Source organism: Podarcis melisellensis (assembly GCF_964234715.1).
Source record: "Podarcis melisellensis genome assembly, chromosome: Z".
NCBI classification, from domain to species: domain Eukaryota; kingdom Metazoa; phylum Chordata; class Lepidosauria; order Squamata; family Lacertidae; genus Podarcis; species Podarcis melisellensis.
Window position 1 is genome coordinate 41,514,484 of NC_138547.1, and position 14,733 is coordinate 41,529,216.

Below are 14,733 nucleotides of genomic sequence, written 5' to 3' on the forward strand. Positions count from 1 at the left end.
GCTCCTTGTAAGATAACTCCCAAGAAGCTGAACTGCCTGTGGCAATCCTTTTGTTTTATTGCTCTATGTGCAACCAGATCCCTTGCAGAACAGGCAAATAAGGTTATTTGCTTCTTCCCCCCCCCCAAAGGTCATTCTGGAAGAATGGCTGCATCAAGTATTTCAAGTCCTACTTGCTCCTATTCGAAACATCATCTGCAGGGCTCATTTGGCTTCACAACACCATGAAGCTCTTATAAGGAACATGAAATTGAAACTTGGCTTCAACCATAGCAGAACTCACAGCATATCACAACCATATACAAGTTATGGGATCCAATGCTGAATTGTTTTCCAGGGTCCGACATCTTCTTTTGTCTTAAAAAAAGCCCTCCTGTGTAACCACATCTGGATAGAAGTCTAGCAGCACAAAGCTCTGCCTGTTTGTTTGTTTGTTTGTTTGTTTGTTTGTTTGCTTGCTTGCTTGCTTGCTTTAAAAAACGATGTGTCACCACCCTCCAGGGACTCAGGACTGTTGCTTCATGACCCCCCTTTTTTCTTTCTTTTTTTTTTTGAAAAGTAGAGCCTGGCTGCTTGCAGGACAAAGTTGTCTCCAGGACACAGCCCAAGCTGATTAATGCCTTCCCCGAGGAAGTCTGCCAAGTCAACACACGGCTTAGTTTTATGAAATTCATCTTCTAACGGGCTGGATGCAGCTGGAGAATTTTAGACCCTGGACTCTTTAGGCTCGAAGCATATGAATTGGGTAAAGTAATGCCGCTCTTGCCTTCCCACCACCCAGTCCCATGCTTTATATGTATTTCCACCTTGAATACGTGCAGCTTTGCATTTTAAACTAAATTAGATCATAGCACAGTCATGAATATGGGAATAAAATGGGTATGAGTCTGCTGCTGTGATGGCAAACACGTTCGAGGGATAATGAGTGCCATTGTGCTGTAGAGAATTGTTGTGTTTTAAGGTAACACATAATGCATAAATGGACCCACCTGACCTCCACCCCAGCAATCCATATATTTAAAGAAAAATAAATGATGCTGTGATACACAGCATGAATCCTCATAGTCCTTTATATTTAGCCCTTTGTATTTTTAATTGTCCCCTCCCCACTCCCCACCTGGCCCGGTGCACCACCTTGAATAGAATCACAGAATTGTAGGGTGGGAAGACACCCCGATCTAACCCCCCGCAATGCCGCCCCCCGCCCCCCTGGGTGGGCTTGAACTACCAACTTTCTGGTTAACAGCCGGATGCACTAACCTGGGTAGTTTAAATAAAATCAGATTTCATACATGTTAAGAAATAAACTTAAAAAAATAATAATAGAGAAATGGACAGCAGCATAGCCCCTGCTCCCCAAAAGACACCATCAATTTAAATGCACACACAGAGAGAGAGAGAGCGAGAGAGAGAGAGACATACACCACCCCCAGTCACCCACCCCATCCTGCGTCAGGGCATCTTGCAGGGTAGATGCAGTCAGAAATGCACAGTTAGACAGCAGGCATCCACGTAACACGGGGTAGAAGCAAAGAACATACTAACAGGTCTGCCACCGGTAGCTAAGGGCATATGGTATAGGAGTGCAGAACAAAAAGCAGAAGAAGACGTTTGTACCTGTCGAGGCCGCGGAACCGGAGCTGGGTGCATCATTTGTTGCTGCTGTTGCTGTTGCTGCTGCTGCTGCTGCTGCTGCTGCTGTTGTTGTTGCTGCTGCTGCTGCATGACTTGGCCTTGGCTGCTGTTAACTTGCTGGTGCTGCTGAGAAGATTTTGGCGGTGGCGGGGGCACCGGCCCCGTTGCCTGCAGATAGTGCAGGAGTGTCTTCCTATGGGCTGTAGGGAAATTTATCTTCTGAGGAGCTGGAGCTGGGGGCTCAGAGCTGAAATGGGACAGCGGCTTGGTGTTACTGAAGGAGAACTGGTCTTGGCTGCCCAGGTCACTTTCGTTCATCAAGCCCGACTGCATGTTGTTGGAGGGCTGCTGCATCATCATGCCCATACTTTTGGCCTGGGTTGCCGACATGGGTTTGTAGAGAGAGCCCTGCATGCTGGCTGAGCTGCTTGTAGAGGCGGCGCTTGGCATCATGGTGCCCTGAGGGCTAAAGGGCTGCTGGTGCAGAGCAGGGCTTGACAGCTTCTCTGGCCTGTATGGTGGGGAGGGCCTGGTACTCTGTGGGCTTTTGATGCTGCTGCCGGATATGTTGGTCAGGATAGGATTTGGTGGGCTGAATGGCTGCTGGTTGAGAACTGGGCTAGAAAGCTTCTCGGAACCATAAGGAGGAGATGGACCGCCGGGCGGGTTGTTACCAGATGTTATGCTGGAGAGCAGGGAGTTCTGAGGACTCTGAATGCTGCTCCCTGGCACACTGCTAGAGCTCATGCCAGACACCATGACATTCTGAGGGCTGAACGGCTGGTGGTGAGGGGACGATCCTTGTTGATAAGGAGGAGAGAGGCCTTGTGACGACATAGCAGGCCAACTGGAAGCTTGAGGCTTAGCAGTTGGGCCTTGCTTGCTCGCAGCCAGCTGCTTTAGCTGCTGCGCATGCCAGTTGGTGCCAGGCATGCTGGGCATAGCTCCTTGGAGCATAGACTGAGCTTGGCTCTTGTTTGGTGCGTTGTTTGAAGAAACCGGTGAACCAATGTTCTTGATTTGGTTCGGAACCAGGTAGCTTGCGCCAGCTGATGAAGGCCTCATTTGAGGAGACCCCTGCGATAAGTCTTTGTTGGGCACATGGCTGTCGAATTGCGGGGTCTGCGGAGAGGCCCTTGGAGTGCTGCTGACGGATTGCTGCGGGTGGCATGGGCCACCGAGGGGATCTTTCTCCAAGATGTTGTCAAGGTCCAACTCGTTGGGAGAAGGATCAGGCATTTTGGTCAGCTCCTCCAGCAGATCTTGCAGCTCCTGGTCCACAGCATGCATGTTTCCTGCTTTCTCATCAAAATGGCCACCTAAGGGCCCCTTCTGTGCTACTTCATTGTTAGGTGGCACTTGAAATGGAGAACCTATACTGCTACCACTCATGTGGCTGTTTTCAAGCAGCATTCCATGCCCTGCCACTCCCATAGAGGATGCACTGTGGCTGGTGGAGAATGGGGACTGCTGCATATCTGCGCACGAAACAGGATTGGCCCCATGTCCCATGGAAAGAGTGACGTCGTCAAGACAGAGTCTCTTACTGTCGCTTGGAAAGCTGGCCTCAGGCATGGTGGTAGAGGTTGGAGAACCGTCATCGTCTAGCTTTCTCTTAAGGGGTCCCTGCAACCGTAAGACAAAAACGTTTTTAATTACCTGACAGGGAATTCTAAAGCTGCAAAGGAAATATACCTGAAATATTCTAAAAATAAATAAATATCAGAACAGATCAATTCAGGATTACCCAAAACATCCAGGCATAAGGCAAAGTTCCATTTAAACGATTCCCTCCCTAAAACCACCTTCAATTAAGTCCTTGTTTAGCTCCCACCTTTCTTGATCTCCACTGCAAAAATGATCTAAGTATGCAGTTAGGTTCGGGTTTCCTGTTGCTTCTCCCATTATCCTGCCCTTTTCATTTTCACCCTCCCAGCTTCTAAGGACTGCTAGCTGATTGAGGGCAGAGACCTATCTTTCTTTCTTATACTATAAAACTCTGTATATCATATTAACACATATTCTTAGAAATGTTTAGCATTTTCTGTCATGCTGTCATAATTAAGAGAGAACTCAGATCATTCATGTAGATATGTTAATATATGGTCACATTTTAAAGATCTGGGTTCTGCTTCTATTATGGCAGTATGCTTTGTGTTCCCAGTGAACAAACCAACCACCCATTCTATAGAAATTAATTTTTTGTTCAAACAATAGCAGGTTTGAATGAAATCATGGACCAAAGCTGGCAACGCATAGCCAGCAAGGGATATTAAGTCCATACTGAAGCAGCTCAACTATTTTACATTCCTTACAGGCAGAACATTTGAAATAATCAGCATACTTTTTAAACCAGGGAAAACAAAACTGTCTCAGCTATTTAAACAGACTATAATCTTTCAAGCTACCTAACCACAGATGTTTCCCGCCTGCTCAAAAACAGCAACTGACAGCTAAGGACTTAATTTATTTTAGCCATCCGCAATCCATACCAGTCAACCTGTTGTTACTTGGGGGGGGGTAGGCTTGTAAATATTATCTTAATTTATTAAACAAAAAACGTTAGCTTAGCATAGATTTTATAAAAAGAAGGACCTCTGTAACAGAGCAATTTGGGAAACCAGAAACCAGCAAGAGAAAAAGTAACTCCCCCCCCCACCGCCATAGGATCTCAATATTATTAAAGCAGAATACAGTGGTACCTCGGGTTACAAACACTTTGGGTTACAGACTCTGCTAACCCGGAAATAGTACCTTGGGTTAAGAACTTTACCTCAGGACGAGAACAGAAATCATGTGGTGGCAGCGGGAGGCCCCATTAGCTAAAGTGGTACCTCAGGTTAAGAGCAGTTTCAGGTTAAGAACGGACCTCCAGAACGAATTAAGTTCGTAACCAGAGGTACCACTGTACAACGTTTCAATCAGGGCCACTTGAGATGGCTTGTCAATCTCGTTAAAATGCAATTATCTGTGGCCCACCATGTTAATAAGCATGACCTAGGTGCCAACAGGATTAAATCATTTATTAATGCTGCTGCTTTGAGTTAAGGGTATTAAAATTATGCTCTTATTTATTAAGAGGGAGATAGTGCCTTTGGAAATTATCTAAAGACTGGCCATCACTTTTATAAAAAGAAGAGACTGTACTCAACGATTTTCCGAAAGGAGGCAGGAAGGCTCTTTCAGCAACATAATCTACGTAGCACTTCAAAATGCTTTGTAGTCTTTATTAAGATTACCTTCTAAAAAGTCTGGCTGTTGGTGTTGGGTGTTATGTTTTAATTTATTTGTCATACAAAATAAAAAGTGGTCTCTTACATTACACAATGTAAATTTAACCTTACTCCACAATCCTTCAACCTAGTTGCACCTTAAGATTCCACCTTAAGAAACATGGGCGTAATCAAGGGGGCCCAAATCAAGTAAAAGTCAGTGCCTGCTTTTGTTACACTTATGCATGTAGCATATCGTTGAAAGGTGTGAGCCATTCTCTGCAGAAGATCAGAATTTAGGATACAATGGTACCTTGGTTTAAGAACAGCTTAGTTTATGAACAACTTGGATTAAGAACGCTGAAAACCTGGAAGTAAGTGTTTTGGTTTGTGAACTTTGCCTTGGAAAATATGTTCCGCTTCCTGTTGAGTCCCCTGCTGCTATGGGAAAGCACGGTTTGGTTTAAGAATGCTTTGGTATAAGAACGGACTTCGGAACAAATTAAGTTTGTAAACCAAGGTACCACTGTACTACAGCGGTGGGTCTAACTGGCCATCTCTCTTGCTCAGGCAGCAATTGTACCCCTAGAGCAGTCATTCAGTACCTTGCAGAGAATAAGACCTGGCTAAAGTCTAGGGTGTCATGGGATTCAAGCAGATGGCTAGGGCAGCTCAGAAGAGCCCTCACACATGTCCAATGGCAGACGCCTGGCTGCAAAGCCCAGAGCCTGCCACCACTATATGGGAGACAGATTGACTGTTACTGTATTTTATGTTGAAAACGTTTAACAATAAATTGATATATATATTTAAGCCTCCTTATCAATCTGGAACAACTTTTAAAAATTTAGCCCCAAACTGGATTGATACGGATTAAATCAACCTTGCTAATTTGGAGCCCTTTGTGTGTCATCAACAGAACTCCCATGACAGAAGTCGGAGTCTAAAAAATCTGGTGGGCACCAACTTGGCAGAGGTACCAGGCAAAAACAATCCTTTTCAACCAGGCAGTTGGCTGTTAACAATCTATGGCCTTATAAAACAGATGTGAGGGGTGTTTCGGTGTATTTTTTTTGTAACGTCGTCTTGGGTTGCCTGCAGCAAGAAAAGTTTCTAATAAGTACAAAGGTATTGCATATTAGTGGTATGCTACAGATGGAGTATTCTAGAAATATCTCTCCCTCAATTGCTTATTTTCAGGAGCAATGCTGTTTGGCACCCTTCCAGAATATATTTACAGGAGGAAGGCCAGAAACCAGCTTCCTCCGTCAGTCATTTTAACAACTGGAGGTTTTCCATGTACTGTAATGCTTATCCAAATCTTGCATTGGAAGAAAAGAAGTAATTGGGAAAGAGATACATACCCTTTTAACTACCAAGCCAACAGGTGTTTAGGTATTTTTATATAGACAAATCACAAGCCTGGGCTCACAGATTATGTTACACCAAACCAAACCAAACCAAACCAAACCAAACTAAACCACGGCTTAGCTTTGGGTAGAACAACAACAGCAGGATTGGGAGAGGGGGGAGTTTTGTAATGCTAAGCTTTGGCTTAGCATTACATACAAACTGGGCCAATGAAATGCATAAGTGTGTTGTAACAGCATACACTATGCCAGCGTTTTCCAAACTTGGGCCTCCATCTGTTTTTGGACTACAACTCCCATCATCCCTACCTAGCAGGACCGGTGGTCAGGGATGATGGGAAATGTAGTACAAAACAGCTGGAGATCTAAGTTTGGAAAAGCCTACACTATGCACACAAATTGCAACAGACCATAGCAGAATTTATTGGGCCCCTTCAAAATATGTTTTCTGGATACACCATAGCTCAGAGTAACTGGGGGTGATAGGTACAAGTCTCCCAAAAACAAAACCATCACTCTGTCCATTAGGCTACCCTAGTTTTTAGAATTTGGTGCTACAGTTCTTCTGCAAGCATGCATGCCAATGTAGAGGGTGTTTGTGCAAAAGAAAAAAATAGTTTATTTTAAAAGCAAAAAGCCTCCTACTTTAAGTAGGACACAGCAAAATAAACTGGTAAATAGTTTGTGAAGTGTTCTGTCATTTTGTGCTGGCTTGTAGGTTTATCTTGTGCTGATCTTTATATAGCTAGTTGATACCATTTTTACAGAATTGATTTTATTGATTTAAAAGCTTGTAAACTGCCCTGAGAATTTGGTTGAGGAACGTAGGGACACAGGAAGCCTCCTTATACTGATTCAGATTACTGGTCTATATCTCGCTCATAATTGTCTACACCAGGGTTTCCCAAAGTTGGTTCTTCATCTGTCTTTGGACTACAACTCCCATCATCCCTAGCTAGTTGGACCAGTGGTCAGAGATGATGGGAATTGTAGTTCAAAAACAGCTGGAGACCCCAAGTTTAGAAAATCCTGGTCTACACAGACCGGCAGTGGCTCCACAAAATATCGGGCAGGGATCTCTCCCAGACTGACATTGAGACACCAGTGATTGAACCTAGGAGCTAGCAGTTTGAATAATTGTGAAAGGAAGCACTTTATTACTGAAGTTGTTGCTGAAGTGAAATACTGCTGTTTGAAAGAGTAGGAGCAGACCATCCCTTAATTTCTACCACTTCAGTGCAAACCAAGCATAAACCTGCACTTAATAGTTCTCTTGCTCTGAAAGAGTCATTTCAAGAGTGGAGCTAACTGACTTTTCTTTTTAACGCTGGCAGGCTGCAAAAAGCAGAACATTAAGACAAGAAGCAGTTGCACCTCAACTGTCTGTGTGTTTCAGATCCCAGTGCAAATAAGAGATCTAGTCACCTCTGAAGACACTCTAGGATTAACACAGGTAGAGAAATTCCTGAGTCATCAGTCATGTTATGACTGGGTACAATTACTCCAAGGTGGATGTGAGTAAGAGCGAGGGGTACCTACCCTTTAAAAATAGCAAGGGTAAGTTAGGATTCTGTCCAGGGCCTGAAGCTTGGTTTGTTTTGCAAAGGGGCTGTCAAAGCATTTGGAGAGAGGTGGAAGTCTCGGTTCCACTCTCTTCTTGGCTTTTATCCCCATTTCTCACAAGTCTGCAGTTGACATTTTGTCCAAGCTTAGCCTAACCTTGCAGCAATCCAAAGAATATACAATATACATTTGAAAAGTTAGCCTTCTTCTCTTATTCATCCCTTATCAGCGACTGCAGTGTTGCCGACATTTTTATTGCCTTATGTATTTGTACTACACTAAACAACAAAAGAGGTCTTCTCTCCTCCCTCTTAACAAGCAATGCCTAATCAGATCTGCCTTCCAGGATCACAACCTGCCTGTCAACATCACTTTGATCTGAGCTGATGTGACAGCAAGTTGAAGCTTACATTTGAAGAGCCCACTATCAGGCAGGTTAACAGCACTGAAAACATTCTCCTCCGTATCTGACAGGATGATCAACACCCTCCCCACATGAGCTTGTAACTAGGCAGAACACTGCATCCTTCAAAACTGTTAATGATAGATGCCTTCTTAAATTATGACCATAGGCCGTGTCACTTCCTCCAGACTAATTCACATCCTGTCTTGCATAACAGCTACAAGAAGGCACATTTCTTTAGCAGGCAACCCCAGCTAGAACAGCCTCTAAGCTGTATGACACACAGGCAGAAAAGAAGCAAGTTGTTGCAGAGTGCATAGAAAACTCCAATAGTGGCAGGCTAGAAAATGAGAACCTTTCATTTTCAATACACATTTCAGAGCATTTTAGCATTAATATCTCAGGGTGAGTTTTAACTCCCTGCATCACTTTAAAATATATAGCAAAGATTCCAGCAGATGTAAACTTATTTGTTGTGTCGGTTCACGCAGAAGAAATGCAAAACGAATAGATGTGGGATCTTTTCACAGACTTCTGTTAAAGAATATAAAGGACATCCGCAGAAGTTGTCTTCAAGACCAACCTTTAATCTCAAACTACAACTCAAACTACGTTTCCAAATCTTCATCTTGCATATCAATTCAAATCTTCATCTTGTACATCAATAACCTCTATTATATCTGTCTTTAGCTACCTTTCCCTCTTCCTCATTTCTTTCTTCAACCTCCCACCCCAAAGCCCCCAATGCAACAAACAGTCTTTGCTAAGATCACCAAACACATTTGCTCATCTACTAACTGTCAGCAATCCAGACAAACCAAACAGACACAACTCATAAACTGTGCAAAAGATGTCTAACATTTTTAATTTTATTTTAGAGTTTCGTGTAACTAAAAAAAAAAAGTCTGTAAAATGAGTTTACCCATGAGACAAATTTTAAAATCCACAGTTGAGAAATATCTTTCTTTGGATAAAAGGTCTGCAAACTCCCAATTTCACTAAAAAGCCACACTCTAAAACAGACCCACCAGAAACCACCAATAAGCACACGGTAGCATCGCAAAAATTGCATTTGACAAACATAGTTGTAAAGAACCAGACAACACTGTTTCCTCCCTATAACATCTTCTTTGCAGAATATGCCTCTTAATTAGTCATCCGAAGACTTAACGGCAGCCACACTGGGCATATTGTTTAGTTGTAACTTTCACATTTCATTTACTGACAAGTGTTATTAACTTGACAGTTGAAGAAAGAAGAACAGCTCTCCCCCCCCCGCTTTTTTTTTTTTTTTTTTTTGCTTCTCCTATTTTCTCTAGCTACAAAGCACAATTCTTTCATTTGTGGCTGTAAATCAAGATCAATCTCCAAACTCAATGCTTTCCCATCACCACTGCCTCACTTTACCTCTTTTCTAAATGCTTGTAGTAACATTTTATGTCACTTTCTTTTATAGTCTATTAATTTCAATGTCCTCTGGCACTCTTTACAGTAATTTCTTAGACTACATTAATTTCTTGTGATGCCACAATGTGGATATCCTCCACCAATAAATAAAAAATGGAGAGGTTTACATACACAAACACCCCAAATGGGATTTCTAAGGGGTCTGATCTTTTTTGTCTCCCTAGGGAGCACCAAGGCTGTTTCTATACAGAGCCCTGGGAGGAACACATCTACCTGTGCATTGTATGCCCAAGTCCTCCACATGGAAAGAACAAGGAATCTTTAACATTGTGCTTTCCTAGCTGTCCACAGTTCATGTAAGAAGTTTACACAAGTTTAAATGGACAGCTTTAAGCTTCTAATTATTTTTTATCTCTATGCTGTTGCTTACTATCTCTGTATCTCCCAAAGGAGTTTTGCACTCTAAAACAACCAGTACAGAAATAAATAGATTTCTTCAGTAAACCCTGGAACTTACCATCCTTTTGCCTGGCAATTTGCGCTTCATCTTTCCCAATTCTCTGAGGGCGTAAGAAGTCAAAAGCGATCTCAGCTTCTCTTGCCCAAAGTTACCGTCCATGCTCTAAGTCTGCACGCCAAGAGAGCGAACTCGCAGTTTTGGAAGCTTAAGTATGGGATTCCTCATTAATAAATTCTTTCCTTATCATCCTCTTTAGCTTAAATCATACGCCATAAACCATTCTTATCAAGGACTACTGTAAAAAAATGTGAAAACCTAACCAAAACATGTCCCGCTAGAACAAAACAAGGCTCTGCCTTGTCCAACATTCAGCATGTCATTATCTCCAGAAACCTCATACATAAAACGTGAAGGCCGCAGCCCAGTCTTGCTGATGTCCCACAGGAACTCAAATGAAGAATAATCTGATTCCATCTATCCACCACAGCCGGTAGTTGGATATAGGTCTATCCATCATGAACTTTATTTCTCATCACCACTTTAACTTCTAACTTCCATTAGGTTGAGGGCTAACTTGCCCTAATGAGGTGGGGGGGGTGAGTAATTTAATATCCTGGACCCCAAAAAAACTGTAAGCAGAGACCCCAGTTGTGCCCCAATTGTACAGAGTTTTGGGCACTGGGCTGCAAAGGACAAAAGTGTCATGGGTCACTCTGCGCCCTATGATTGGCCAAACACAGAGGGCATGCAGGAGGGTGTCAGAGAGGGCAGGGGGTGCGGGGGAGTGCCTCAGAAAAGGAGAATGATGCTCAGGATCACCGCCAGGGGAAAGTGTCAGCCCTACACAAAAGTGTCCAGCCCTATACAAAGAGTGCCCTACACCAAATTGTCAGGATGAAACAGAAATGAGGGACCTGGAAGAGGGGACTGGGACCAGTGGAGCCTGGTCAAAGCAAGAAAACAGCCCAAACAGCCCCTTCCCCACTGCTGCTTTCACCTCAAGCCCAATAGGCAGGCAAGGAGAGAACAATGTTGTTTGTCTAACAGAAGGAGCAAGTGGCTGCCTGCATGTGGTCAGCAGCCTGGAGGGAATGAAAGCTAAACACAGGTGGCAAATGTCTGAGGAAATGTTCACAGCTGTGCTTTGCCAGGCACTGGTAGGCTGGAAGCACAAAGCATGTGGTCTCTGTATTTGTAGCTGACCCAGTTTGGGACCCACACTGATAGCAGTGTCCTATTTTAGGAGATGGGGTGTATGGGGTGTTATGGGAGGGATTATTGTTCTGGTTAATGTGTCCACCTTTGGTCTGCACCCTGCACTCAGCGCCCACCTGTGGCTCCTAGAAGCTGTCAGCATGCAACAGTGGCCCAGTGATGGCACATGTCTTTCTGGCATTTGGGGGGGGGGGGTGCCAGCGTGTGTGTGTGCCCGGGGCAACAGCCCATGCTGCACCTTTGCAGTGGCCTCACCCTGGGAATAGCTTCACAACTGGCTGGCTAAAACAAGGTGAGGGCAGCCAGTGGGTCTCAAACCTTCAATGAGTTAGGGACCTCCCTTGCATATGAAGATGGAGCAGGCAAGACCAATAATGGGGCCAATTGTCTAGAAGGCAGTTTCTGCATGTGCTGTAGTGGGAAGTTGAGGGCTTGTCAGCCTGGGAAGGTAGCCCATCTAGAAGGAGAACTCTGATCCCAAACCACTGCTGCCTTGTGGACATACTTATTCAGGAGAAGTCTCCCCCACTCCCCTGCCTTGCAGGACATCTTCAAGTGAAGCAAAGGCTCAGGTACCATCCAACCATCTTAAGGACTCCTCTCTGGATCTGTACACAGGGTGTACACAGATCCATAGAGGAGTCCCTTAGATGGCTGGATGGTGCTTTGTACGCCTCCTTCTGGCAACACCTGCAGCTGAGCTGGTGCCAAACATCTTGCCCTGCTTTCCTTTGGACCACATCAGCAAGTCTGAGAGATGGGTCTTGTCATCTGGGCAGCCCAGGACCTCCATGCACACTGCCCAGGCTTGTGCCCTGGTTGAGGTTTACTTCGGTGCTGCTAGCACAGCAGTTTGACTCTGCCCCTGGAGGCACACACACACACACACACACACACACACATATATATATATGAGTTTACAAAGAAAAGAAAAGATCAAATATCTTTTTTATCCAACATTATTCTAATCTTTCTCGAGACAGATGGATGCCAGCAACAATTTAAGGAGGGAAGAGGCAAGTCCCAAGTGTCAACACAACTCTCCAGGGTAGGCATAAGGAAGCACTGTAAGATGTCGGAGTGCAGAGGTGAGCAGAAGGACACTTGTTGGGTGAAGGGTCAACAGAGACTATAGGAGCACTGGGGGGCTGGGGGATCATTGCACACTGACAGGGGTTGGAACATTCTGGGACTCCAGAAATCTCAGCAGAAATCCCTCAGACAGGGTCTCCCCAATCTCAGCCCTTCAGCAAAGGCCAACCTTGAAACAAAATGTTCTTGGTCCAGAATAGATAAAGTCGTGTGTCTGAAAAAACAACGCAGTTCTAGCCTTGATTGTTCTTGGGAAATCAATACTCCATGACGTTATGGTAGGCTATTTTGCGGCTTTCTTGACAGCTCAGAAAGCTGCAAATTTTCTAGCGCCATTTGATGTTGCAACCCCGTTGGAATCAGCAGGAGCCCTGAAACTAGCTGAGGTGGCATCTTACTTGCATGCTGAGTAGCCAATGCATGTGTGTCCCAGGTAAATCCATTATACCGGCTGATATCTACAGATTCTAAAGCAGGGAAGTACAGACTGCTCTCCTTGACCAAAAAAAGGTTTCTCCTATCGTCAGCCATAACCCCCACATCTGGGCTAACAATCACGTAGAGCCAGTAACCCAGGCACTAATATTTTAAACAACTCATATTGCAAGAGCAGTCTTGACTCTGCAGGTAACAGTTAAAAAGGTTCCTTATTGCAGTTACTTTGGGTGCGTTGTGGAAATAGAGACTCAAAAAAGGAATTATTTCTTGCTACTCTTATTTGCACAATAAACGCTCATCTTGGAGTTTAGTTTGGTTTGGTGTTTGTTTTTGTTAGTTGCAAACAAACCAAAAAACATGAATAAAGACTAGGAACTCTATGACTAACTACATAAAAAACCCAACAGTGTGAACCGAAAAATGCATTTTACAAGCAAATGTAACTTCATCTTGTTCAAAGAGTAGCAGCTTCGGGAAGGAAACGTTTAGAATGGAGGTGCAGTAACTAAGGTGGAAGTGTTCACACAGCATATGGTTAATGAGATTTATTGTGAATGAGCAGATCACTCCCACTTTGCACCTCTCCTGAGCCAAGCAATCCTTGGCTAGGCCTGGCAAGGCTTCAGATCATGGTTTGGAGTGAAACAAACCATGGCTCCTTTTTGGACATAACACAAAGCCAATCCTAAGCAATTTGTTGCTTTCATTCACATGTGGTGGGGTGGGGGCGAGCAGAGCGAGAACAATATTCTCTCTTAAGAGTATAAACTATTAACCATGTCTTACTGTGATGTGTCAACAAGCCCCTCTATGGCTCCTCTATGACCTTCCAAAGCCATTGCAAAGCAGCTGTCTGAATATTCCACAACAAGCCAAATTACACAAAAGCAGGATGGAGAACTTGCCAAGGAGTTCCAAACACAAATCAAGAAATTCACTGATATGTTCCAAAAGGCCTTTCATTGTTGTTGTTGTCTTTGTTGCCCTCACAAGAAGATACTTCAGACATGTATTCTGAATCTTTATTCGGCCTGACTGGAAGCTACCCTTCCATTTCTGATGCAGAGATTATGCCTAGAGCTGAATAAACAGCGTGCTAAAAGGTCAGACCATTTAAGCTGCACATACTTAGTTTAGGATGAAAGAACTGCTGTCGACTCTTAGTTATGACATTTCATCTCTAACCCCCCCTCCCCAGGAATTCCTTTGTCCCCCTTGGAAGCTTGGGAGGCCAATTCTGTTTCACACAAAACAATGAAAGTATCACTCTTTTAATGCAATTTTACTTACGTACATTAACTCATCACATCTGTCAACAAGTCTGAGGGTTCATCAAGGGACACAGAGGTTTGTTCACAAAGTGTTTAACCTAATATCAGAGGTGTTTGTAAGGATCAGCCTTAAGGTGTGTGTGTTTTTAAAGTGGGAGAAATCAAAATGAGCCGTTTTAATGGATGATTTCCCAAGATACCAGTTATCTCACCATGCCACATGAAGGCTGAACACACAGAGGAAAAAGCACGCGCGCACACACACAAATATCAAACAGAGTGGCAATGGCTGCCATTTATTTCTGCCTATCTAGTATTATTCATTATATGTTTATGCTCAGTGAAGTACCCATTACATTCACTCCAAAGTAAAAAACAGATCCAAATGCTGAACTGCTTGTATTAACATAGGAGCATGTGAAAGAGCAGTAAACTGAAAGCAGAGTTTGTTACTCACCTTTTTTCTGTTTACAGTGTTACATCTATGGTAACACTAAGGGCCACGGGTATAACATATTAAGATTTATAACGGGGGAACAAAGCTTAACAGCGAAATGCCCCCAACTTGGTAAGTGCAAAGAACACTTAAATGTTGTCCTCATGACATTTAGCTCAAGAAAACGAGGCACTGAACCTATTTGCTCTAGTTGCAACACACTGTGGATTG

General features: G+C 43.8%; 1 protein-coding gene across 11 annotated transcripts in view; it reads right to left on the reverse strand.

Moving 5' to 3' along the window:
* MAMLD1 (mastermind like domain containing 1) overlaps positions 1-14,733 on the reverse strand; it is a 131,429-nt gene that overhangs the window by 51,455 nt on the left and 65,241 nt on the right. For all 11 annotated transcript variants that reach the window (XM_081897579.1, XM_081897576.1, XM_081897582.1 and 8 more), the window contains one exon: positions 1,618-3,261. In XM_081897579.1, the coding sequence (XP_081753705.1) occupies positions 1,618-3,261 (1,644 nt within the window). The remainder of the gene's footprint in view (positions 1-1,617; positions 3,262-14,733) is intronic.